Below are 23,724 nucleotides of genomic sequence, written 5' to 3' on the forward strand. Positions count from 1 at the left end.
GCAACCTCGCCTTCCGGGCTCTGCCGCTGTGCTGTCAAGGTGCCGAAGGGCCGCTCCAGTGGCGGCCTCCTTTTCCATGGCAAGGACATGATAAGCAGTCAAGTTCGTTTCATCTTACCAACGGGCGTACTGGTGATGTTTGGAGCCGGCGCTTGAAACAAGTTTGAGATCCAGCGTTCTTTAAGTTCTGTCTAAGCAACTCAGACAAAATCACACATTTTTAGCCTACTTTCTGCTTCCCCTAAAACATTTGTTTTTAAAGTTGCTTTTATGGTAGAGGCTTCGCTTATCCCTCTAGCACGGCCTCATTTTTTAAAAACCCGCGATTACTTTCTCGTAAGCTTTGAGAAATGAATCAAGCGAACCTGACAGTTAATGCGCCTGAGGAGTGACTCGGAGCGAACAATCTCTACTCAAAACTCGCGCCCACTGACGGGAAGCGCGCGAGCTGCATTCTGGGAAATGGAGTACAGGAGTGCGTGGAAACCAGGCGCTTCCTCTTGGGGATTCTGGGAAGTGTAGTTCAGGAACCGTGTGTAGTGGGAGGCACTTCCGCTGTCGGGAGGCGAGGTTGGGGTTGAGGTTCCTCGCAGTTCGGTGAGTTAACCCCGCGTCCTGGCGATCCCTCGGGACCTTCTTCGCCTCGGCGTGGGCTGAGCAGTGACTTGGTCCCTCCTCTTGGGTAAGGAAAGCGGCGGCCAGCGGCAGAGGGCGGACAAGGAGGCGGCGGCGAGCCTCCCGAGTCGGGGGCGGGCTTGCGGGGTGCTCGGAGTTTGAGGGTCTCCCGCTCTCTCGGCTCATCCAAGGTCCACCCTGTAGGACCCACCAGCCAGCGGTGCCTCTTTCTTGCGGTTAAATATGGGCGAGTTCCTTGATCTCTCCGTGCCTCAGTTTCCTCGAGGCAAAACAGGGTTCCTTTTCCCAGGGGCTTAAGTGGGGCTTAAGTGGGTTGTATATACGAAGCTTCAAAACAGTGCCCAGTGCCCAGCAGAATGCAGGCTGTTCAGCGCACACGCTGCTGCTCGGAAGCGCCCGGGAGCCCGCGATGGGGCCGGAGCCGCCGGTCGCTGGCTGGCTGTGCGCGGCGGCTGCCGCACCGGGACCGTCCTGGTCCCTGTTGAGGCAGGAGCGTGAAGTGCAGCCGGATCCTGGGGAAAGTCCGCGGTGCATTTTCCCGGCCACACAGACAGCCGTGGTCTCGGCTTTGCAGAGTGCCTGACCACACGTGTAGTGAGGCCTTAATAAGTGTGCAATATTGTGTTGTTATGTCCGAGAATCAGATCCCCTATGCGGCGGGAAGACAATCACTCCAGAGCTGTTAATGTAACAGCAAAAGGGACTTTTATTCCAGCTAGCTGGGGTTCAGTCGTTTCCAACGCTGTGGAATTCTGACTGGAACCCTGATCTAAATTTACAACAAGCTTATATGGGGTTACAGTGAGCAAGCAATCATTGTCCTTACAAGGGTTATAAATTCCTTAGGAAGGGTGGGCTCAGGATGTTTCTCAACTACAGGCCCCTGAAGCTGGAGTGCACCTGGTATTTGTCAAACCCACCAATTTAAGTTAATTCCTGGAACTGCTTCCACCCTCTGCAGTTTACTGAGTCACTCACGTATGCCTTTTGCCCTGCCCCAGGACCTAGGGGCCTCCCTCTGTCTTGCTGGGTCCTCACAGTGTGAGCCGGTGTTGTGGATTTCAATGCAACAGGATTTATTAGGCTTAGGCCTTTATTAGTCATTATTTAGCCTCTTGCATATGGGAGAAGAAACTTTCTCGAGACTCTTCCAGCTTAATGATATTTGGAAGTAATTACACCTGTTAGGAGGACAAAACCCATGGCGGTTTAACTCTCATTACTAACAGAAGAAATGACGGTGAGACAACCAGTCAATTAGGTTTTTCCAAGGGTAACAATAACTCACAGGACAGAACAGTCTTCTCTGAATTCTGGGTTTCTCAAAAGAGGGATTTTCTGGAGAATCGCATTCTCAAGGGCAGTTTTATGAACCCCGAACTACTGCTTGTCTTTAGCTGCAGGAAATAGGGAATGCGGGCATCAGTCCCCTTTACAGGTGACAGGAAGTAGGCACAGAGAGGTGAGTGACTTGCTCAGGGTTTGCACTACTGATGAGTAGAAAGTAATACTGTAAGTAGAAGTGGCAGAATTTGAACCCAGGCATTTGGGCCCCATTCAGTTATACTGCCTGCCTGCTTGCCTTTCATTTCCTCCAGGACCAGGCTCAGGAATACTCTGGAAGCTACAAGAGGCCCTTGGGTTAGGGCTGCTTAAGGAATGTTGATGAACAATGGCAGCTGGCTGGGGGCCCCGGGGAAGCTGGAGTCCAGCCCCTGTTCTCGCTGAGCTTTGGTGCCTCTGCCTAGAGAGAGGGGCCCGCCCTGTGCTCCCCTGAAATGCCACGTGCGCCGGCAGCATGGCCAGCGTCCCTCATGATGTCTTTCCCTCCCCAGCTCTACCCCCCCCAGAACGCTGCCTTTCCCCGAAGGGAAGAGGAGAGAAATGATCCAGTTCCAGGTAAGCTGCCTCTGCCTCCTTGGTGCTTAAAATGACATTTTATTTCACGAAGGCTGGACACATATTTGTCCTGCTTGGGAAGGGTAAAGGGGAGCCAAAGGCACTTGACAAATTGTTGTATGCCTGGCTCTTGCTTTTTGCTTATTTCCAAGTAACAGTGCGAAAATTAATAGGTATTTTTAAAAATAACTCCCACTGGGCGAATTCTACCTTTTTTTCTCTCTCCTTAAAGTTGTAGAGATTCCGTTTTGTGATGATGGTGCCTCACATTTTGTGAAAATGTCTAAAGTACGGCTTGGTGCAAGCGAGGCCAGCTGATACTGAACTCAGAGAAAAGAATTTTAATTGTTTTCAAGCAAGAAGAGCTGGATTCTTTCCTTAATTCTAAGTTAAATGATGTATGTATTATAGTTAAGTTTCCATTTTTTTCATTGGCATGTTAGTATATTTTAAAGAACTACATCCTTGGTCTAGTAGCACCAGGGACTTGCCAGGCCTATATTCCAGGATATACGCGCCCTTGCTCGCATTTTTTTAAATTGATTGATTTTAGAGAATGGGGTGGGGGAGAGAGAGAAACATCGATTTGTTGCTCCACTTATTTATGCATCACTGTTGATTCTTGTATGTGCCCCGACCAGGGGTCAGACTCACAACCTTGGTGCATCAGGATGATACTTGAGAATTTGGGTGACTTGTCCAAGGGGACAAAGCTAGTAATGGACGGAGCCCTAGAGGTGACCTGAGGCGGTTCGTCTGCAGAGCCTGTGCTGTCAGCTGGGCCCCTGAAAGCTGCTCGAGGGACACGCAGCGCTTCCCGAGGACAGCGCGCGGCATGCAGGCTCCAGGGCCCGAAGGCCGCAGGGCTGGCAGCCTGGACAGAACAGCGGCGCCACCTGGGGAGAGGAGGGAGGCTCGTTAGGTGCTGTGGCTCTCAATTAGCTCAATTTCTTACAGTATGTGGGTGGCACTGTCAGTCAACTGAAGCGTGTGTGCCATGATTTGACAGAGACCACTCTGGAGGCCTGAGTGATGGGTGGGTTTGAGGGGGAAAAGGGATTTGCTGCTCGCTCCCTCCCGCATCATTGGTGGGTTGTGTGTGTGCCCTGCCCGGGGATTGAACCCGCAGCCCTGGTTTATTGGGACGACGCTCTGACCAGCTGAGCCGGGGCTCCAGAGGCTTTAACTCCACAGAGGGCGCCGTGTTAAATGTGCACAAGACTCTTTCATGTTTCTCTTGGTTCTCGCCCCCCCCCAATGGTGTGATTGTGAAATGGGAAGAAGGGAAAATCTACTAACATGAGCCATCGGGGTCCCTGAGAGTCGGGAACAGCTCCCTGTGTGTCTCCCCCTCTCGGTGCTGCCCCCTCCCAGCCGGGAGATTGAGGTGCCTGTGTTTGGTGTCGTAGGAGGCGGTGACCTTCAAGGACGTGGCTGTGGTCTTCACCGAGGAGGAGCTGGGGCTGCTGGACCCGTCCCAGAGGAAGCTGTACCGAGACGTGATGCTGGAGAACTTCTGGAACCTGGTGTCCCTGGGTGAGGACAGGCGCCCTCTGTAACTCAGGGTCGCCCTCTTTGTGTGCTCAGTTGTTTGAAGCTCTGGGACTCCTGAAATCCTTCTCTGAGCTTGGGCATCTAACAAGCCCTGCGCGGCAAAGACAAGATGTTTCTGTCCTTTGAACTCGCAGTGAGCACACCGTGGTCCTGCCCCACTGCTTTGTCATGAAATCAGTTCAGTGAGTTGCTCCAGCTTTTTGTTTCTCAGGATGTCAGTAACTGTTTTTAACTTGATTTTTCAGAGGTATTTTGTTTCTCACTTTAACAACGTATTTGTAAGTAACTTTAAACTTACAGGACATTTACAAAAGTAAAAATATAGGACAAGAACACCCATATGGCTTTTACCCAAGTCCCCCTGTAATGACATTTTACCCCCTTGCTTTGTCATTTATACGCATGTTCTTTCTCCAGATAATTTTTGTATATTTATGAAAATGTACGCATATTCATAATATTTTTTTCCTGAGCAATTTGCAGGTAACTTACATATACCATCTCCCTTTACCTCCAAATACTTCGGTGTAAATGCAGGGTTTGGGAATCCCCAAGACTGCACTCTTTCAGACACCAATTGCAAGTTCAGGGGTCCCCAATATACCCCGAGGCTTGATAATTAGCTGGAAGACTCTCAGAACTCACTGAAAGCTGTTATACTCATGGTTACACTTTATTAGATGGGCATGAAATAGGTTAAAAGCAGCCAAGGGAGGAGACGCCTGGGGCAGAGTCTAGGAGTGTCTCCAGCACAGGCTTCCAGTTTTCTTCCAGTGGAGTCGTGGACAGCACTAACTCTTTTTTTTTAATATATCTTTATTGATTTCAGAGGGAGAGAGGGAGAGGGAAAAACATCAATGATGAGAGAGTCATTGGTCGGCTGCCTCCACGCCCCCGACTGGGTATCTAGCCCACAACCCGGGCATGTGCCCTGACCAGGAATCGAACTGTGATCTCCTGGATCCTAGTTCGATGCTCAACCGCTGAGCCACGCCCAAGGGGGACAGCACTAACTCTTCCCGGCAATGATGTGTGACAGTACACATGGTGTATTACCTCCGAGCCTTGGTGTCCGGAGTTTTTTGGGAGCTTGGTCATGTAGGTGCGGTTGGACACCTATGTGGCTAACCTTAGTTTCCAGCCCCTCTGGAAATCAAGCTGGTATCAGGTGGCCCAAAGCCGTCACCATAAATCACACTGTTAAACTGTCTGGTCTGGCCCAAGGCCTCTGGGTAAGAAAGACACTCTTATCAAGTAGGACATTCTGGGGCCTTAGAGATCACCTCCTGAGAGCTGAGGGCAAAGACCATACGTCTCATTGGGCAAGGTTAATTATTTTTTTAAAAAATATGTTTTTATTGATTTTTTAGAGAGAGGAAGGGAAAAGGAGAGAGAGAAAGAAACATTGGTGAGAGAGAAACATCATCAATGGGCTGCCTCCTGCACGCCCCCTACTGGGGATCGAGCCCAAAACCCGGGCATGTGCCCTGACTGGGAATCGAACCGTGACCTCTTGGTTCCTGGGTGGATGCTCAACCTCTGAGCAACACCGGCTGGGCTGGGCAAGGTTAATTCTTTACTGAACAGTGTATTTTGTAGAAGTAAGAATGTTTTCCTACATATCCCCGGTGCAGATATAGTACTTTTTTCCACTCTTATCATTTGTGCTCTAATTTCATCAGCAGAGCCCATTCTAGTCCTTATAGCATATTTTTGTCCCCCCAGAGCAAGATCTAGTCTAGAATCTAGTCTCGCTGTCATGTCTCCTTGACTCCTTTAATTAGGAATATTTCCACAGCATTTCTTTATTTTTTGTGACAGTGGCATTTTTGAAGAATACTGTTTGTTCCCTGTCCCCTGGCTTTAATAGGACATTCCTAATACGCCCTCATAATTAGGTCCAGATGATCCTTTCTGGCTGGCGCTCGGATTGGGACCCCATCTAGAGGCACACCGTCTGTCCCACGTGGGTGATGTTCACCTTCCTCACCCAGTCAAGATGTTGTCCAATTTCTCCACTATGAAATTACTGCTGATTTTCCTCTAGCAGTCATAAGGGCAACACTCTCTAAGACCACACAGATATTTAGCATCCGATGATGATTCCTGCCTTTTCAGTCTTTACCACGATAGTTACAAACTGATGATTTTCTGATGTAGTGCTTCCCTCAAATTTAGCAGTCAGCATGGGACATTCTACAGTAAGCAGGACCCCCCGCCCCATCCATTTATTTGGTATCTGTAAGGGTCTGTGGAATCTTTTTTTAACTATGGCTTATAATGTATCGCTGTGCCCTTGTAATATGCCCCAACAGGTTTTTTTAACACTTCCTTACCTTATGCTCACCTTTTCCTTTCCCTCAGCTCTGGAATCATCCATTTCTTTTATTAGGGAATGGTATTTCACTCCAAGGTCTGGATGTTAAGTATTGTCATTGCCAGTGGTGTTTTTGTTTCTTAGTCTCAGGGAATGGAGCTAGGAGGCAGGGGTGTGTGTGTATGTACATGCAAACACGTGTTCATGTACATACACATACACAACTGCATGTGAATATATACATATGAGTAGATGTTCCATTTTATTCAAAATAAGAGAGATGTTGATTAAAATTATACTTGAAATACTGTTTCTGACCCATGAGATTGGCAAAAATTTAGAACTTTTTTTGGGCAAAGCTGTGGGAAATAAAACACTTTCATACGTTAAAATTAGGAATGCAAAAACGATACAACCACAAAGGAGGGGAATTTGATAGTATCTAACAAAACTCTGTATTCGCCTGCCCTGGCCGGTGGTGCTCAGAGCTTGGAGCATGAGCCCATGCACCGAATGGTCGAGGGTTTGATCCCCAGTCAGCGGCATGTATGTGGTTGCAGGTTCCATCCCCGACCTGGCACGTGCGGGAGGGAGCCAATCTCTGTGTCTCTCCCTCCCTCCCTCTCCTCCCCTCCTCCTCCTTTCTACTTTCTCTAAAAAAAGAATCAGTGGAAAAACTCTCCTTGGAGGATTCACGGGAAGAAAAGAAGACGACTATCTGCTTAACTCTTTCCTAGCAATTCACTTCTAGGAATTTTTCCTAAAGACAGCAGAGTACAAGACAGCATTAAGAATACTCTGGTTTCTCTTCAGATTGCAATGAATCTTTCGCCTTTTACAAAAGATTTCCATGGAGAGGAACAATTCTAAGTTTATACTCAGTTTTTTGAGGCCTTGCTTTAGCAGGGCCTTTAAAAAAAGAAAAAAAAAGAGCATTAATAGCATGCTATAATTTCTGTAAGAAAGAAGGAGAAATAAGTAACTATATGTATCTCTGCTTATCTTTATAAGAAGAAACACAAAAGGATTAACCAAAAAAAATAATAAAGGTAGTTTTCATAGGGGGTGGAAGTAACAGTGCAGAAGGAATGTGGAAGAGAGTCACACCTCTTTGAGGATACCTTTTTATCTAGTTTGAACCTTAGAAAATATGTTAGTTCAACACATTATCAAAATTAAAGTAGAATGCAAAGGGATTGTAATCTACAGCTAAAAGAGAAATGAAACAAATGGACTCAGTTGTATTTGAAATTAATAACGTAACCATACTGAAGAGAAAAGAAAGAACCTGTGGAAGCAGCTGAGGAGCACAGTCTATAACTGTATACCCTTAGTTTTAGGTACAGTGGGAGGGGGAGGCAAGAATGAATTGTAGTCCTGAATGGTTCTCAGTGGCTTTGTTTATATAGTGATATATGGAAGAAGCAATTCTGAAACTTTTTATTTATTTAGAGAGAGGAAGGAGGGAGGGGGGAGAGAGAGGCACCGATTTATTGTCTCACTTATTTATGCACTCATTGGCTGATTCTTGTAGGTGTCCTGACTGGAAATCGAACCCAAAACCTTGGTGTATGGGGATGATGCTCTAACCAACTGAGCTACTGAGCCAGGGCTGAAACTATTTTAGGTGTATTACAGGTGCCAAGGCAATTCAGTGGAGAGGTACAGTGTTTTCAGCAGGAGGTGCTGAAACCTTGGACATCTATATGTATCTATTGGCATGTCTTATACCTCACACAAAAAGTAATTCAAAATAGATAAGAGATCTACTGTAAATCTAAAAGTGTGAAACTTCTAGAAGGAAACATAGGAAAAAATCATGACCTTCAAAGGATTCTCAGATAGGACACCAAAATCATGACTCAGAAAAGAAAATGATAAATTGGACTTCTTCAAAACTTAAAAATTTTGCTTTTACAGGGACACAGCCCTTCAAACCGGACCTTATATTCCAGCTGGAGAGAGAAGAAAAACGTTTGATGATGCAGACAGAAACCCAGGGAGATGGGTGTTCAGGTGAGAAGCATCCAGCAATAACCCAGCAGCCAAACAGCCCCTCCTAGAACAAGTCAGAACATACCACGTCTCTGTTTCAACTCTGAAGGCTTTCCGTTTCGCACATGGTAAAACCTAAAGTACTTACAGTGCCTAGTAGGCCTTAAGGGGTCTGTGCCCTGAGCACTGTCTAGCTTTGCACAGTTTCTTACTATTGTTTGTTTGCCCACTCTGTTTTAGCTTTACTGTCCCACTGCTGCCCAGAAGACCTGTCGTTTATGCCTCTGTTACAGGTTCCTTGGCTTGACTTTCCCTATGCCATCAATGAATGAATGAGTTAACAGAGGCATGGTCTTCGCTGTCACCAGTCCTCCCTGAGATAGCTAGCTAGTAGGTATACAGACAAACAGACTAAAACATTACCATGCCCATATGCCAGAGAAAAAGAAAAAAGTTTTTATGAGGACAAAAAGCATTTGTCCATTTGAAACAATATTCTTTCCCATTTGAGACCATTCCCTTCTGTTTTCTCCTCGGCATCTCCAGGCAGCCCATGATAATGTCTATGGTTTTACTAAACCTTTGAACAGGGCCGCCACGTTCAGGATCCAGCTTGTGTTGCAAAGCCCTGATTTTGAAGCATACAGATAGCCCCAGTGATGTCAGTTCTACTTATACTCCTGAGGTAGCCAAAGAAGAGCCATTTCCTAAGTATTTTAGAGGTAATCACATGAATATTCCTCTAGTTCACTGAAGTTGCATGTCATAACCTAAGTGCAAAAGCTTGAAATCTGAATAAAAGCATTCACTGTGTACGTGTCTAAATTCTCTCTATCCTTATAGGAACCAAGAACCATCATAATGTGGAGAATATTCAAGAAGCGGGATTAAGCAACCTTTCTCCCAAAGAGCTTTCCTCCTGGCAGACCTGGCAGCAAGGTGCAGGTGGGTTAGCCAGGTGTCAAGATTCCATGAAAAACTTTCAAAGGAGTATTTCTAAGATGCAAAAACAAGGTGATTCCCCCTGCCAGGTTTGGACAGGAATACCAGTTCAGATTTCTGAAGATGGGAATTATATATTGACTCCTGTAGGGGATGGTCCCAGTTACATAAAACATAAGGAATTTGCATCTTGGAGAGCCCAGCATTCGTGGAGGAAAATGTATCTGATAGAGTCACATAATTATCAGTGTAGATGTCAACCAATTTCCACGAAGAATAATTTCTGTAAGTGTGACAGCATCGGTTGGATCTCACATCACAATGATAATCTGAGAGTACACAGAACAGAAGAAACCCACAGCTGCCATGACTGTGGAGAAGACATTATGAAGGTGTCACCACATAATCAAGACTTAATTCAAACAGAACCAACCCCCTATGCCTGTATTGAGTGCAGAAAAGCCACCAGTGTTGATTTCAGCTCTAAGGTTCATCAGCAGTTAGACTTAGGAGGAAAGCCACACACATACAGTCCATGTGGAAAGGGCTGTAGATGTAATTCAGTTCTGCATATTCATTGTGTTCCTGGAGGAGAGTGTGCTTTTGAGAGTTCACATCTGCGGTCCCATCAGGGAAAACGTACAGAAGAGAAGCCGTGTAAATGTTCATATGGCGACAACTTGAACCGGTGCTCCTCCCTTCACATGTATGGACCTATTCATACAGGAGAGACATCCTATAGTTATAAAGAAACCTTCAGTCAGAGCTTAGACCTCAGTGGTATTAGAGTTAGTACTGGGAAGGAACCCCATGAATATAAGGAGAATGGGAGTGTTCTTAGGAGTTCTTGTCCGCAAGTTCATCAGAAAATCCACACTGAAGAGAAGCTGTACACAGATGTGGAATGTGAAAAAGGTTTCATTTGTAGCTCAAATCTTAACATTCAGCATAGAGTTCACATGGAAGAGAGTCCCTATAATTCTGAGGAATGTGCTAATGGCTTCAGTCTGCCCTCATGTTTTCAGGACCTTCGGATAGTCCATCCTAGGGAACAGCCATATAAACATTCATGTGGTAACAGCTTCAGCCAAAATTCATATCTTCAAGGCCATCAGAAAACTCACATTGGAGAGAAACCCTATAAGGCGTGTGGGAATGGCTTCAATTGGAGTTCAAAACTTAAAGATCATCAGAGAATCCGCACTGGAGAGAAGCCATACAAATGCAATGCTTGTGGTAAAGGCTTCAGTCATAGATCAGTTTTTAATGTCCATCAGAGAGTCCACACAGGAGAGAAACCTTATAAATGTGAGGAGTGTGATAAGGGATTCAGTCGGAGTTCATGCCTTCAGGCCCATCAGAGTGTTCACACTGGAGAAAAACCATATAAGTGTGAGGAGTGTGGGAGGGGCTTCAGTCGGAATTCATACCTTCAGGCCCATCAGAGAGTCCACACTGGAGAAAAACCATATAAGTGTGAGGAGTGTGGGAAGGGCTTCAGTCGGAGTTCACACCTTCAAGGCCATCAGAGTCTCCACACTGGAGAAAAACCCTACAAATGTGAGGAATGTGGGAAAGGATTCAGTTGGAACTTTAATCTTCAAATTCATCAGAGGGTTCACACAGGAGAGAAACCCTATAAATGTGGAGAGTGTGATAAGGGCTTCACTAGGGCCTCAACTCTTTTGGCCCATCAGAGAGTTCACACAGGAGAGAAGCCATACCAGTGTGATGAGTGTGGTAAGAGCTTCAGTCAGAGATCATACCTTCAAAGCCATCAGAGTGTCCACACTGGAGAGAGACCATACATATGTGAGGTATGTGGGAAGAGCTTCAGTCAGAGAGCATATCTTCAGGGTCATCAGAGAGTCCACACTAGAGTGAAACCATATAAATGTGAGATGTGTGGGAAGGGCTTTAGTCAGAGTTCACGCCTTGAAGCACATCGGAGGGCCCACACAGGAGGGAAACCATACAAATGTGAGGTGTGCCCAAAGAGCTTCAGTGAGAGTTCACGCCTTCAAGCACATCAGAGGGTCCACACAGAAGGGAGGCCCTATAAATGTGAACAGTGTGGTAAGGGTTTCAGTGGGTCTTCAGGTCTTCAAGCCCATCACAGAATCCACACTGGGGAAAAACCATATAAATGTGAGGTGTGTGGAAAGGGCTTCAGTCAGAGGTCAAATCTTCAGGCTCACCAGAGAGTCCACACAGGAGAAAAACCATACAAATGTGATGCATGTGGTAAAGGTTTTCGTTGGAGCTCAGGTCTTCTAAATCATCAAAGAGTCCATAGTGACACATTTTATAGAAGTGAGTATGGTAAGGATTATCCTTCATCAGATAACCCATACAGAAATGAATTCCTATAAAATGGTATTTTCTTTTGTTTTGAAGTCCTCAAATGGAAGCTGAATTTTTCCATTTACTAGAGTTCTTATATTAGAAAAAGAATTTCTTTAATGAAAATGTGATGTTTCAACCCAACCCCAACATTCACAATAGGAGACCACACAGCAGACATCTAATGAGAGGCTTCATAAGGGATTTTGTCTGAAATGTAGCATCAGTCATTGCACATGACTTTAACTAGTTGCACTAGGGCTCATAAAAGATGAGTATGGTCAGGAATTTAGCAAAAGTCCAGTGATGAGCATGCGCAAATCCATACCTACTGGAAGGGAACCTGAAGGGGAGGAGCTTCATTCATTGCTGTCTATAAAGCCATGACATTGCCCGACTCGACATAGGTGCTCAGTACTTTTTGCTAAATGACAAAATGTGTATTAAAATTTTTATTAAGCTCATTTTCCCCCACCAGAAAACATGTATTTGGAGGGCTGCAAGTAACCTTAATATAATCACTTCAGGTATTTGAAACGTGGCACATCAAGCAGTATTGCAGTCTGAAATGACATGAATTTGGTTGTAACCCTGTTAGGATTGGTTTCCATCTTATATGCCATCTTAAGCAGGGATGAGCTGAATGTCTTACCATTTGGTCTCTTTCTGTATACTATCAGTTTAAATTTTGCTCTGTGTGTGTCTGTGTTAGTATGTACGTATGTGCACTTTAAATGACTGCAAACTGATACTGTTCCTGGTTAACTGCAAAAACGAAACACTGCATTTTACATAATTGAATTTTTACTCCTGCCTGTGTGTTAAGGCAGAATTTTACTGTAATATTTGGAAAGTGTCAGAAATGGCTACTAATGAAAAATACTTTCTTAATAAATGTCAAAATTACAATACTTGGTTCTAGTCTCCATCTTTCCATGAAAGCCCTTTGATCTGACTGATTTCTAAGAGCTATAGCCTTTAGCCAACTTCACCTCCTTAAGGAGGATCTGTGATGAGTTTGGAGAACTTTAATTTTGTCAAGTTTTACATCCCTATACTCCTCCCACTCACACAAAGGAAAAATATTGAATTTTTAAAAACATTTTATTAAACATATTGATGATGAGGATATGATTGCCTTTTACTTGGTGGTCTGTGTCTTCAAGAACAATGCATATTGTTGGTGGGAGTGAAAAGTATAAGCTTGTTAGAGAAGAGTTAGTCATACAATATATGTCAAAATGTCAATTATGCACCCTGGCCAGATAGCTCAGTTGGTTAGAGCATTGTCCCCATAAGCCATGGTTGTGGGTTCAGTCCTCAGTCAGGGTGCATACAAGAAGCAACCAATTGTCCAGTTGGTGTCGCTCAATAAATTAGAGCGTCGTCCCACGCACCAGAAGGTTGCGGGTTTGATTCCAGTCAGGGTACATATCTTGGCTGCAGGTTTCATCCCTGGCCCCAGTAGGGTGCATTTGGGAGGCAACCAATTGATGTTTCTCTCTCTCTCCCCCACACCTCCCTTTACTCTTTCTGAAAAAGCAATAAATAAAATACAAAATGTGTGAAGAAAATATAGTATCCAAGAACTGTGGGAGAACTTTTTATGGTCTAATATATGTGTAATTGGAAACACAGAGGGAGAGTGGAGAGAATGAGAAAAAACCTAGTTGAAGAAAGAATGGCTGAGAATTTTCCAAAAGCAATAAAAGACCTCCCCTAAATCAGGAACCTCAGACTACACAAGCAAGATTTAAAAATGAAAAGCCAAAAAACTATACACGTTATTGCCAAACAGCTGAGAATGAACAACACAGAGGAAACATTGAAGGCGGACAGAAAACAACACATTGCATGCATAGAACGAAGGTGAGGAAAAGATCAGACTTCTCACCCAAATATCATCTGGTGAGGATTAAAAAATAAAAATAAAATTGTACTGTAAAATAAAAAAATAGTGATAGATAAATGGTAAAAGGTGTCAACTTGAATTTGGGATACGAGTATATCTGGTCCACTTAACTATTCTCCTTCCTTTTGTCGATTTTTGAAGTTTTATAATAAAAAGCTACAAAATACATTTCCTTCCTAGGAGAAAAATCATGGCTTCCTGGTTTCACTTGGCTTATTTCATTTCAAGGCACTTTATTTTATATATATCAGGAGCAGAATAGAAGTATGTCATGAAATGTCTAAAGCCGAACCCAAATTAGAAAACATTTCAGGATATTATATATGCATACATCACAGTATTTTCTTAAATTACCTGCAATGGAGCTGTTTTTGTTTGCCATAACAACTAATATTTTAAAAAAACAAACAACGAAGTTCAAGATATTTCTCTATTATAGCCTTCTCAATGTTTGTATTGTCATTTTGTGAATTCTTAGCAAATTGGAATGAAGAATTCCATTCAACAAAACACGTCAAGAAATCTTAGGTGCCTTTGGATGAGAGGAGGCAAAGGAATTAAACACTGTTCTGCACCCCCACCCCCACTGTCCTTTCCTCCCCTCGGAGCTTGCAGAGCTTGGCCCCTGAAGACTGAGGTTCCGACATACTTACCCTCCCAGGGCTTACTGTCTACATTAGCCTAAGTATTCAGTTGTCCTTACCCAGTCTTTCGGATTCCGTGAGATTCCTGCCGAAGCAAACAGCTAGATTGTTTATTCCAGGAACTTCCACCAACACCCATCAACTCTTCAATCTCTCCCAAAGAATCAACAGTCTGCACCTAAAGATTCCTTGGCTACAAAAAGCCTTCTTGTTCCCACTAACCCATGGCCTTTCTAAGTCCCTCGCATTGGAAGACCTGCTTAAACCAATCTTGGAATTCTTTCCCAGTGAGCTGCAACCTCGCCTTCCGGGCTCTGCCGCTGTGCTGTCAAGGTGCCGAAGGGCCGCTCCAGTGGCGGCCTCCTTTTCCATGGCAAGGACATGATAAGCAGTCAAGTTCGTTTCATCTTACCAACGGGCGTACTGGTGATGTTTGGAGCCGGCGCTTGAAACAAGTTTGAGATCCAGCGTTCTTTAAGTTCTGTCTAAGCAACTCAGACAAAATCACACATTTTTAGCCTACTTTCTGCTTCCCCTAAAACATTTGTTTTTAAAGTTGCTTTTATGGTAGAGGTTTCGCTTATCCCTCTAGCACGGCCTCATTTTTTAAAAACCCGCGATTACTTTCTCGTAAGCTTTGAGAAATGAATCAAGCGAACCTGACAGTTAATGCGCCTGAGGAGTGACTCGGAGCGAACAATCTCTACTCAAAACTCGCGCCCACTGACGGGAAGCGCGCGAGCTGCATTCTGGGAAATGGAGTACAGGAGTGCGTGGAAACCAGGCGCTTCCTCTTGGGGATTCTGGGAAGTGTAGTTCAGGAACCGTGTGTAGTGCGAGGCACTTCCGCTGTCGGGAGGCGAGGTTGGGGTTGAGGTTCCTCGCAGTTCGGTGAGTTAACCCCGCGTCCTGGCGATCCCTCGGGACCTTCTTCGCCTCGGCGTGGGCTGAGCAGTGACTTGGTCCCTCCTCTTGGGTAAGGAAAGCGGCGGCCAGCGGCAGAGGGCGGACAAGGAGGCGGCGGCGAGCCTCCCGAGTCGGGGGCGGGCTTGCGGGGTGCTCGGAGTTTGAGGGTCTCCCGCTCTCTCGGCTCATCCAAGGTCCACCCTGTAGGACCCACCAGCCAGCGGTGCCTCTTTCTTGCGGTTAAATATGGGCGAGTTCCTTGATCTCTCCGTGCCTCAGTTTCCTCGAGGCAAAACAGGGTTCCTTTTCCCAGGGGCTTAAGTGGGGCTTAAGTGGGTTGTATATACGAAGCTTCAAAACAGTGCCCAGTGCCCAGCAGAATGCAGGCTGTTCAGCGCACACGCTGCTGCTCGGAAGCGCCCGGGAGCCCGCGATGGGGCCGGAGCCGCCGGTCGCTGGCTGGCTGTGCGCGGCGGCTGCCGCACCGGGACCGTCCTGGCCCCTGTTGAGGCAGGAGCGTGAAGTGCAGCCGGATCCTGGGGAAAGTCCGCGGTGCATTTTCCCGGCCACACAGACAGCCGTGGTCTCGGCTTTGCAGAGTGCCTGACCACACGTGTAGTGAGGCCTTAATAAGTGTGCAATATTGTCTGAACCCGTGTTGTGGATTTCAATGCAACAGGATTTATTAGGCTTAGGCCTTTATTAGTCATTATTTAGCCTCTTGCATATGGGAGAAGAAACTTTCTCGAGACTCTTCCAGCTTAATGATATTTGGAAGTAATTACACCTGTTAGGAGGACAAAACCCATGGAGGTTTAACTCTCATTACTAACAGAAGAAATGACGGTGAGTCAACCAGTCAATTAGGTTTTTCCAAGGGTAACAATAACTCACAGGACAGAACAGTCTTCTCTGAATTCTGGGTTTCTCAAAAGAGGGATTTTCTGGAGAATCACATTCTCAAGGGCAGTTTTATGAGCCCCAAACTACTGCTTGTCTTTAGCTGCAGGAAATAGGGAATGCGGGCATCAGTCCCCTTTACAGGTGACAGGAAGTAGGCACAGAGAGGCGAGTGACTTGCTCAGGGTTTGCACTACTGATGAGTAGAAAGTAATACTGTAAGTAGAAGTGGCAGAATTTGAACCCAGGCATTTGGGCCCCATTCAGTTATACTGCCTGCCTGCTTGCCTTTCATTTCCTCCAGGACCAGGCTCAGGAATACTCTGGAAGCTACAAGAGGCCCTTGGGTTAGGGCTGTTTAAGGAATGTTGATGAACAATGGCAGCTGGCTGGGGGCCCCGGGGAAGCTGGAGTCCAGCCCCTGTTCTCACTGAGCTTTGGTGCCTCTGCCTAGAGAGAGGGGCCCGCCCTGTGCTCCCCTGAAATGCCACGTGCGCCGGCAGCATGGCCAGCGTCCCTCATGATGTCTTTCCCTCCCCAGCTCTACCCCCCCCAGAACGCTGCCTTTCCCCGAAGGGAAGAGGAGAGAAATGATCCAGTTCCAGGTAAGCTGCCTCTGCCTCCTTGGTGCTTAAAATGACATTTTATTTCACGAAGGCTGGACACATATTTGTCCTGCTTGGGAAGGGTAAAGGGGAGCCAAAGGCACTTGACAAATTGTTGTATGCCTGGCTCTTGCTTTTTGCTTATTTCCAAGTAACAGTGCGAAAATTAATAGGTATTTTTAAAAATAACTCCCACTGGGCGAATTCTACCTTTTTTTCTCTCTCCTTAAAGTTGTAGAGATTCCGTTTTGTGATGATGGTGCCTCACATTTTGTGAAAATGTCTAAAGTACGGCTTGGTGCAAGCGAGGCCAGCTGATACTGAACTCAGAGAAAAGAATTTTAGTTGTTTTCAAGCAAGAAGAGCTGGATTCTTTCCTTAATTCTAAGTTAAATGATGTATGTATTATAGTTAAGTTTCCATTTTTTTCATTGGCATGTTAGTATATTTTAAAGAACTACATCCTTGGTCTAGTAGCACCAGGGACTTGCCAGGCCTATATTCCAGGATATACGCGCCCTTGCTCGCATTTTTTTAAATTGATTGATTTTAGAGAAGGGGGTGGGGGAGAGAGAGAAACATCGATTTGTTGCTCCACTTATTTATGCATCACTGTTGATTCTTGTATGTGCCCTGACCAGGGGTCAGACTCACAACCTTGGTGCATCAGGATGATACTTGAGAATTTGGGTGACTTGTCCAAGGGGACAAAGCTAGTAATGGACGGAGCCCTAGAGGTGACCTGAGGCGGTTCGTCTGCAGAGCCTGTGCTGTCAGCTGGGCCCCTGAAAGCTGCTCGAGGGACACGCAGCGCTTCCCGAGGACAGCGCGCGGCATGCAGGCTCCAGGGCCCGAAGGCCGCAGGGCTGGCAGCCTGGACAGAACAGCGGCGCCACCTGGGGAGAGGAGGGAGGCCCGTTAGGTGCTGTGGCTCTCAATTAGCTCAATTTCTTACAGTATGTGGGTGGCACTGTCAGTCAACTGAAGCGTGTGTGCCATGATTTGACAGCGACCACTCTGGAGGCCTGAGTGATGGGTGGGTTTGAGGGGGAAAAGGGATTTGCTGCTCGCTCCCTCCCGCATCATTGGTGGGTTGTGTGTGTGCCCTGCCCGGGGATTGAACCCGCAGCCCTGGTTTATTGGGACGACGCTCTGACCAGCTGAGCCGGGGCTCCAGAGGCTTTAACTCCACAGAGGGCGCCGTGTTAAATGTGCACAAGACTCTTTCATGTTTCTCTTGGTTCTCGCCCCCCCCCAATGGTGTGATTGTGAAATGGGAAGAAGGGAAAATCTACTAACATGAGCCGTCGGGGTCCCTGAGAGTTGGGAACGGCTCCCTGTGTGTCTCTGCCTCCCGGTGCTGCCCCCTCCCAGCTGCGAGATTGAGGTGCCTGTGTTTGGTGTCGTAGGAGGCGGTGACCTTCAAGGACGTGGCTGTGGTCTTCACCGAGGAGGAGCTGGGGCTGCTGGACCCGTCCCAGAGGAAGCTGTACCGAGACGTGATGCTGGAGAACTTCTGGAACCTGGTGTCCCTGGGTGAGGACAGGCGCCCTCTGATGAGGCTTCGTCCAGCAGGCAGGGTTTCTCAGTTGGCGCTGTTGACATTTTGGCCCAGAGAGCTGTTTGTTGTGGGGACTGTGCTGTGCATTTGAGGGTGTTTGGTAGCATCCCTGCCTCTGCCGGCTGCTTTAAGGCTTCAGGACCCCATAGAGACCAGTCTCTTTGGAATGGAGAGACAAGACGTTTCTAGTCTTTGTTTCAAGGTAAACATTTGTGTTTTGTAAATTAACTATAAATGAACAGGTGCCCTTAGCTGTACCTGGCTCCTTATTTCATATATCTTTTTATTAATCCTTACCCCAGGATACGTTTTTATTGATTTTAGAGAGAGAGTAAGGGAGGGGCGGGGGGGAGGGGAGGAACATCAATCAGGTGCCTCCTGTCGCACAACCTGGTTAAGTGCCCTGACCCGGGATCAAACCCTCGACATTTGGTGACCAGGATGACGGTCCAACCAACCCAGCCACCCTGGCAAGGGTTCATATATCTTTTATTAAACTTGTAGGTAAAGATCCATTGGTGGGTCATGAAATTAGTAAGTTGCATCAAAATATTTGCTAGACAATGCTTTGGGGCGGGGCGGGGCCTTACATCATGGGATTGGAAACCAAATATTTTTAGTACTTTTTACCTGTTACATTTCATTTAAATTTTGTCTCTTCACAGGGCATCTGTCCTCTAAACCAGATGTGATATCCCAGTTGGAGAGAGAGGAAAAGCTTTGGATGACGGAGATCGAGCCTCAAAGAGGTGGGCATTCAGGGCAGAACTGTGCAGCTGGAGTCCTTGGAGGTAAGAGCCCATTATCCTGTCCCTCTTCTGAGTGACCTGTTCTCCACACAGCGACCTGAGAGAGCCTTTGAAAGCATCAGTCACAAGCCGTGGCCTGGTACGGAGGGGGGGGGAGAGAAACATTGATGAGAGAGAGACGTCGATTGGTTGCCTCCAGCAGGCACCCCAACCAGGGCTGGGAAGGACCCTGCAGCCCGGGGACGTGCCCTTGACGGGAGTTCAGCTTCTTTGGTTTGATACTCCCTTGGTTGGCGTAGGTTCTTAACTGGGGCTTAAAGTTTTCAAAGCGATTTCCCCCACATGTTGGTGTCGGTGGCGAGTGTGGGAATAGGCTGGAGCTTCCGATGCCTGCGTCACTCCCTCCCTCCGCTCGCTGAGCACGTGTGAGACAGTTGCTTTGGTCTTCACCTGATACTGAAACCTGCGGATCTTCATGGACAGTTGTTTCAACCACTTGGTTTTCTTCCTTTGAATAGGCCAGATTTTCCTGTGGCTTTTATGCTTTTATTGTTGAAAATTGAGCATTTGCGTTACAGCCCCTGGACCGGTCTTTGCTGATTGGCTCATTTCTGGGGAAGCCTAATGGCGGGGTGTGTTTGAGCCTTGGCAGCTGCCCGGGCTTAGGGCGGTCTTTTCCTGAGCTAATGACTTTCCTGGGTCTGTGCGTATCCCTTTTCAATCCCCTCAGGCACAGGTGCTTTTAAATCTCTTAATCTCCCAAGAAGTGCCACCTAGTTTTTCTTGCACTTCGATGTTCTAGAGCATTCCTTCACATATAATCGCTTTCTAGGCCTCTGCGTGTGGATAGCCCCCTTGTAGCCTCCATGAACAGTGTCTACGGCTGCTTTCCATCGCTTTTTCCCATCTCGTCTCTGAGTCAGGCAAAGCAGACTGGTTCTTCAGGCATCCCCAAGACAGAATAGTGCAGAGAAATTCTGCTCTGCTCTCTCTAGTTTGAGGTAGAGAATTGAGAGGTGAACTGCTGCATCCTTTAGAATGTTCCACAAGTAAAACTGACATTTAAAAGTAGTTGTGCACAGAGGGAATGGGAAAAAGCACACAGCCCCAGGCAAGACACACTCTTGGGAAAGACCCTAGAAGACCTTATCCCCTCAAGATGGGCTGGTACCAAATTTCATACCGTTTTAAATGTGGCCTTTTCTCAATTGGTCACTCTGTTGTTTGCTGTAGACTTTGACCATTTTTTCAGAAATCTCACAGTTAGTTTTGCTAGTCTCTGGTTTTTTAAATGTTTGAATGGGAGAACAAGAGCTTGGGGCTTCCTAGCATACTTTCTTGCTGATGTCCCTGTCTGTCCTTAATTTTCAGGAGGCAGGAATGAAAATGAGATGGAGACTCTCCGTGAAGCAGGAGTTAGGTGCCTTCCTTTGGGAGAGCTTTCATGCTGGCAAATCAGGAGGCATGTTGAGAGTAAATTAACAAAAAGTCAAGTCTCCATGGTACATAATCAAGAAAAGAGTTCTCAAGTCCCCAAACAACATAATTCCCCCGGTCGGGTGGGGACAGGAATAGCCATTCAGGCTGATGTGAAAGACAGCTATATAATGAATCTCGTAGAGAAACATTCCAGGATTAATGAAAATCAGGACGTTCCAACAAAGAGAGCTCAGAATTCTTGGAGTCAAATATATCTGAACGAGACACTGAATTATCAGAGAAGCTGTAAGCAGATGCCAGTGGAAAACAAGTTATGTATATTTGTTCCATGTGCTAACATCTTCAGTTGTAATTCGCACCATCGTGATGATGATACAGCACACAAAAGAGAAAAAGCTCACAGCAACAGAGATTGTGGTGAAGACATCTCAAAGGTGTCACCTCTTGCCCAGTTCGGTATAATCCATACAGGACAGAAAAGCTACCAGTGGAATGAATGTGAAAAAGCATTCACTGAGAGCTCCGGTCTGCAAGTTCATCAGCAGGTACACTCGGGAAAGAAGCCCCTTACCTGTAGTTCGCACGCGGATCCCAGTTACGGCTCAGCCACTCCGGGTCAACAATATGTTCACGCAAGAAAAAAACGCTATTGGTGTCATGAGTGTGGGAAGGGTTTTAGTCAGAGCTCCAACCTGCAAACTCATCAGAGGGTCCACACAGGGGAGAAACCCTATTCATGCCTAGAGTGCGGTAAGAGCTTTAATCAGACCTCGCACCTCTACGCTCACTTGCCCATTCACACAGGAGAGAAGCCCTATAGATGTGAAAGTTGTGGGAAGGGCTTCAGTCGTAGCACAGATCTTAATATTCATTGCAGAGTCCACACTGGAGAGAAACCTTATAAATGTGAGGTATGTGGAAAGGGCTTCACGCAGAGATCACATCTTCAGGCCCACGAAAGAATCCACACTGGAGAGAAACCATATAAATGTGCAGATTGTGGTAAACGCTTTAGTTGTAGCTCAAACCTCCATACCCATCAGCGAGTCCACACCGAAGAGAAACCATACAGATGTGAGGAGTGTGGGAAGTGCTTTAGTTTGAGCTTTAATCTCCACAGTCACCAACGAGTCCATACGGGGGAGAAACCCTATAAATGTGAGGAGTGTGGGAAGGGCTTTAGTTCAGCTTCAAGTTTCCAGAGCCATCAGAGGGTTCACACAGGAGAGAAACCGTTTCGATGCAATGTGTGTGGGAAGGGCTTCAGTCAGAGTTCATATTTTCAAGCCCATCAGAGAGTCCACACTGGAGAAAAGCCATACAAATGTGAGGTGTGTGGGAAGCGCTTCAATTGGAGCTTGAATCTTCACAATCATCAGCGAGTCCACACAGGAGAGAAACCCTATAAATGCGAGGAGTGTGGGAAGGGCTTCAGTCAGGCCTCAAATCTTCAAGCTCATCAGAGTGTCCACACTGGAGAGAAACCATTCAAATGTGATGCGTGTCAGAAGCGATTCAGTCAGTCTTCACATCTTCAAGCCCATCAGAGAGTCCACACTGGGGAGAAGCCATATAAATGTGATACCTGTGGTAAGGCTTTCAGCCAAAGGTCAAATCTTCAAGTCCATCAAATAATTCACACTGGGGAGAAACCATTTAAATGTGAGCAGTGTGGGAAAGAATTCAGTTGGAGTGCTGGGCTCAGTGCTCACCAGAGGGTCCACACAGGAGAGAAGCCCTACATGTGCCAGCAGTGTGGTAAGGGCTTCAGTCAGGCCTCACATTTTCACACACACCAGCGGGTCCACACCGGAGAGAGACCTTACATATGTGATGTATGTTGTAAAGGCTTCAGCCAGAGATCACATCTTGTATATCATCAGAGAATCCACACTGGAGGGAATCTATAGAAATGTGAGGTGTGACATAGCCTAATTAGAGTTCACATCTTTCTGTCCATTAGGAAGCCTGTTCTGCTAATTGTGAAAAGCTCCTTCAGAGCTCAGAAGCCTCGAGGAACTGTCCAGGGAAGCAGCTGTATAAAATGTGTTTTAACTCAGTTGGGGCATGAATTCTTTATAAATATCAGATTTCACATGAGAGACAACTGGTTTTATAAATATGATAAGTAGTTACACTAGAGCTTTCAATGTCCCAGTTCTGAAGATGAACACAACAGGAGAACCCTCCATTTCATTAGAGTCTGCCCAGAAGAGAATAAAGATTATGTGCAGAACTCTTTAACAAAAGGATAGTAATGGACAAAATTGCAGTCAACTACAGTGTAGCTTCCACATAGGTTAGAGGTGTTTCTCACCACTGTGTGTCTATCTTGTAGAACTGCTTGGCTTGTAATAAGTGTCCAGCAATTACTGAATAAAGTGTAGAAAATCATTATAATTAGGACAAATATTTGAAAATTCTAGTCTGTTCTCTACCTTAAATTCAGAACAGCATACTCAAAAGGAATAATGCAGCCAGGCCAGTGTGACTCAGTGGTTGAGTGTGGCCCTATGAACCAGAAGGTCATGGTTCGATTCCTGGTCAGGGCACATGCCGGGGTTGTGAGCTCGATCCCCATTCGGGGGCATGCAGGAGGCAGCCAATCAATGACTTTTACCATTGGTGTTTCTATCTCCCTCTCCCTCTCTCTGAAATCAGTAAAAACATTTTTAAAAAACCATGTAATGCTGCCATCCACAATAATACAAATTAATTTCAACAAGACTTCTGAATGGCCCCCATTCCCCAGTCAGCCTCAGCTCTTTGTACAGTGTATTACCTGTGTGTGCACTATGACATTTATAACCATTAGTTTGTATTTTATAGACTGAAAAGTACTGGTTTTTAATAATCCAATAACATACTGAACTGAAAATTCTGAACCCTAATTAAGGTATGGTTTTACTGTAACTCTTTGAAAATGTTAAAAGCAGTTACTAATGACAAGAAGTTTTAGTAAACTTGAATTGTTAATTGGTTTCTTCTCATTATTTTCATGCAAGCTTTGGTCAAAGTGCCTGTGCACAGTGCTTCCTTCATCCGGACCTAACATGTAATTAGCAAAATCCAGGTAAGTTTAGCCAGCTGCCAAGAAAAAAGCAGTGGCTAAGCCTCCCTTCAGGGAGATGGGGCTCTGGATGTGGGTCCTCTGTCTCTTTTACTTGCTGCAATTAATTAAAACTACCTGGCGGCCACCACGCCCCATCCTGGAATAGAGAGCACCTGGCTGGCGGCCGCGTGCGTGCGCACAGCCGGGATCACGCGCAACCTGGGCACGTGCCCTGACCGGGGACAGAGCCCGCGGCTCCTGGCGCGGGG

At 46.2% G+C, this 23,724-nt stretch overlaps 2 protein-coding genes and 1 non-coding gene across 3 annotated transcripts; all 3 read left to right on the forward strand.

Moving 5' to 3' along the window:
- The first annotated feature begins 2,487 nt into the window (after positions 1 to 2,487).
- On the forward strand, positions 2,488 to 12,911 carry LOC148091067 (zinc finger protein 112-like). Its single transcript, XM_087826758.1, has 4 exons — positions 2,488 to 2,535; positions 3,945 to 4,071; positions 8,327 to 8,422; positions 9,245 to 12,911. The coding sequence occupies exons 1-4, from the start codon at positions 2,521 to 2,523 to the stop codon at positions 11,713 to 11,715; spliced, it is 2,709 nt and encodes a 902-aa protein (XP_087682884.1). The 5' UTR covers positions 2,488 to 2,520; the 3' UTR covers positions 11,716 to 12,911.
- LOC148091068 (U5 spliceosomal RNA) lies at positions 7,200 to 7,316 on the forward strand. The gene has a single exon (XR_015716069.1). It is a non-coding gene; the product is annotated as a U5 spliceosomal RNA (small nuclear RNA).
- Positions 12,912 to 16,563: 3,652 nt separating the features above from the next.
- On the forward strand, positions 16,564 to 23,379 carry ZNF235 (zinc finger protein 235). The gene is made up of 4 exons (XM_016212622.2): positions 16,564 to 16,653; positions 18,063 to 18,189; positions 18,880 to 19,005; positions 20,335 to 23,379. Exons 1-4 carry the CDS (start codon positions 16,639 to 16,641, stop codon positions 22,311 to 22,313), a joined length of 2,247 nt encoding a protein of 748 aa, XP_016068108.2. The 5' UTR covers positions 16,564 to 16,638; the 3' UTR covers positions 22,314 to 23,379.
- The last annotated feature ends 345 nt before the right edge of the window (positions 23,380 to 23,724 follow it).

This window comes from Miniopterus natalensis, chromosome 18 (assembly GCF_054644295.1).
Source record: "Miniopterus natalensis isolate mMinNat1 chromosome 18, mMinNat1.hap1, whole genome shotgun sequence".
NCBI lineage: Eukaryota > Metazoa > Chordata > Mammalia > Chiroptera > Miniopteridae > Miniopterus > Miniopterus natalensis.

Bases quoted from the DNA above. Each gene is read 5' to 3' on its own strand.
- ZNF235 (XM_016212622.2), top strand. The intron at 18,190-18,879 runs GTGAGGACAGGC...GTCTCTTCACAG, and splicing joins CTGGAACCTGGTGTCCCTGG to GGCATCTGTCCTCTAAACCA. The intron at 19,006-20,334 runs GTAAGAGCCCAT...CTTAATTTTCAG, and splicing joins TGCAGCTGGAGTCCTTGGAG to GAGGCAGGAATGAAAATGAG.
- LOC148091067 (XM_087826758.1), top strand. The intron at 4,072-8,326 runs GTGAGGACAGGC...TTGCTTTTACAG, and splicing joins CTGGAACCTGGTGTCCCTGG to GGACACAGCCCTTCAAACCG. The intron at 8,423-9,244 runs GTGAGAAGCATC...CTATCCTTATAG, and splicing joins CCAGGGAGATGGGTGTTCAG to GAACCAAGAACCATCATAAT.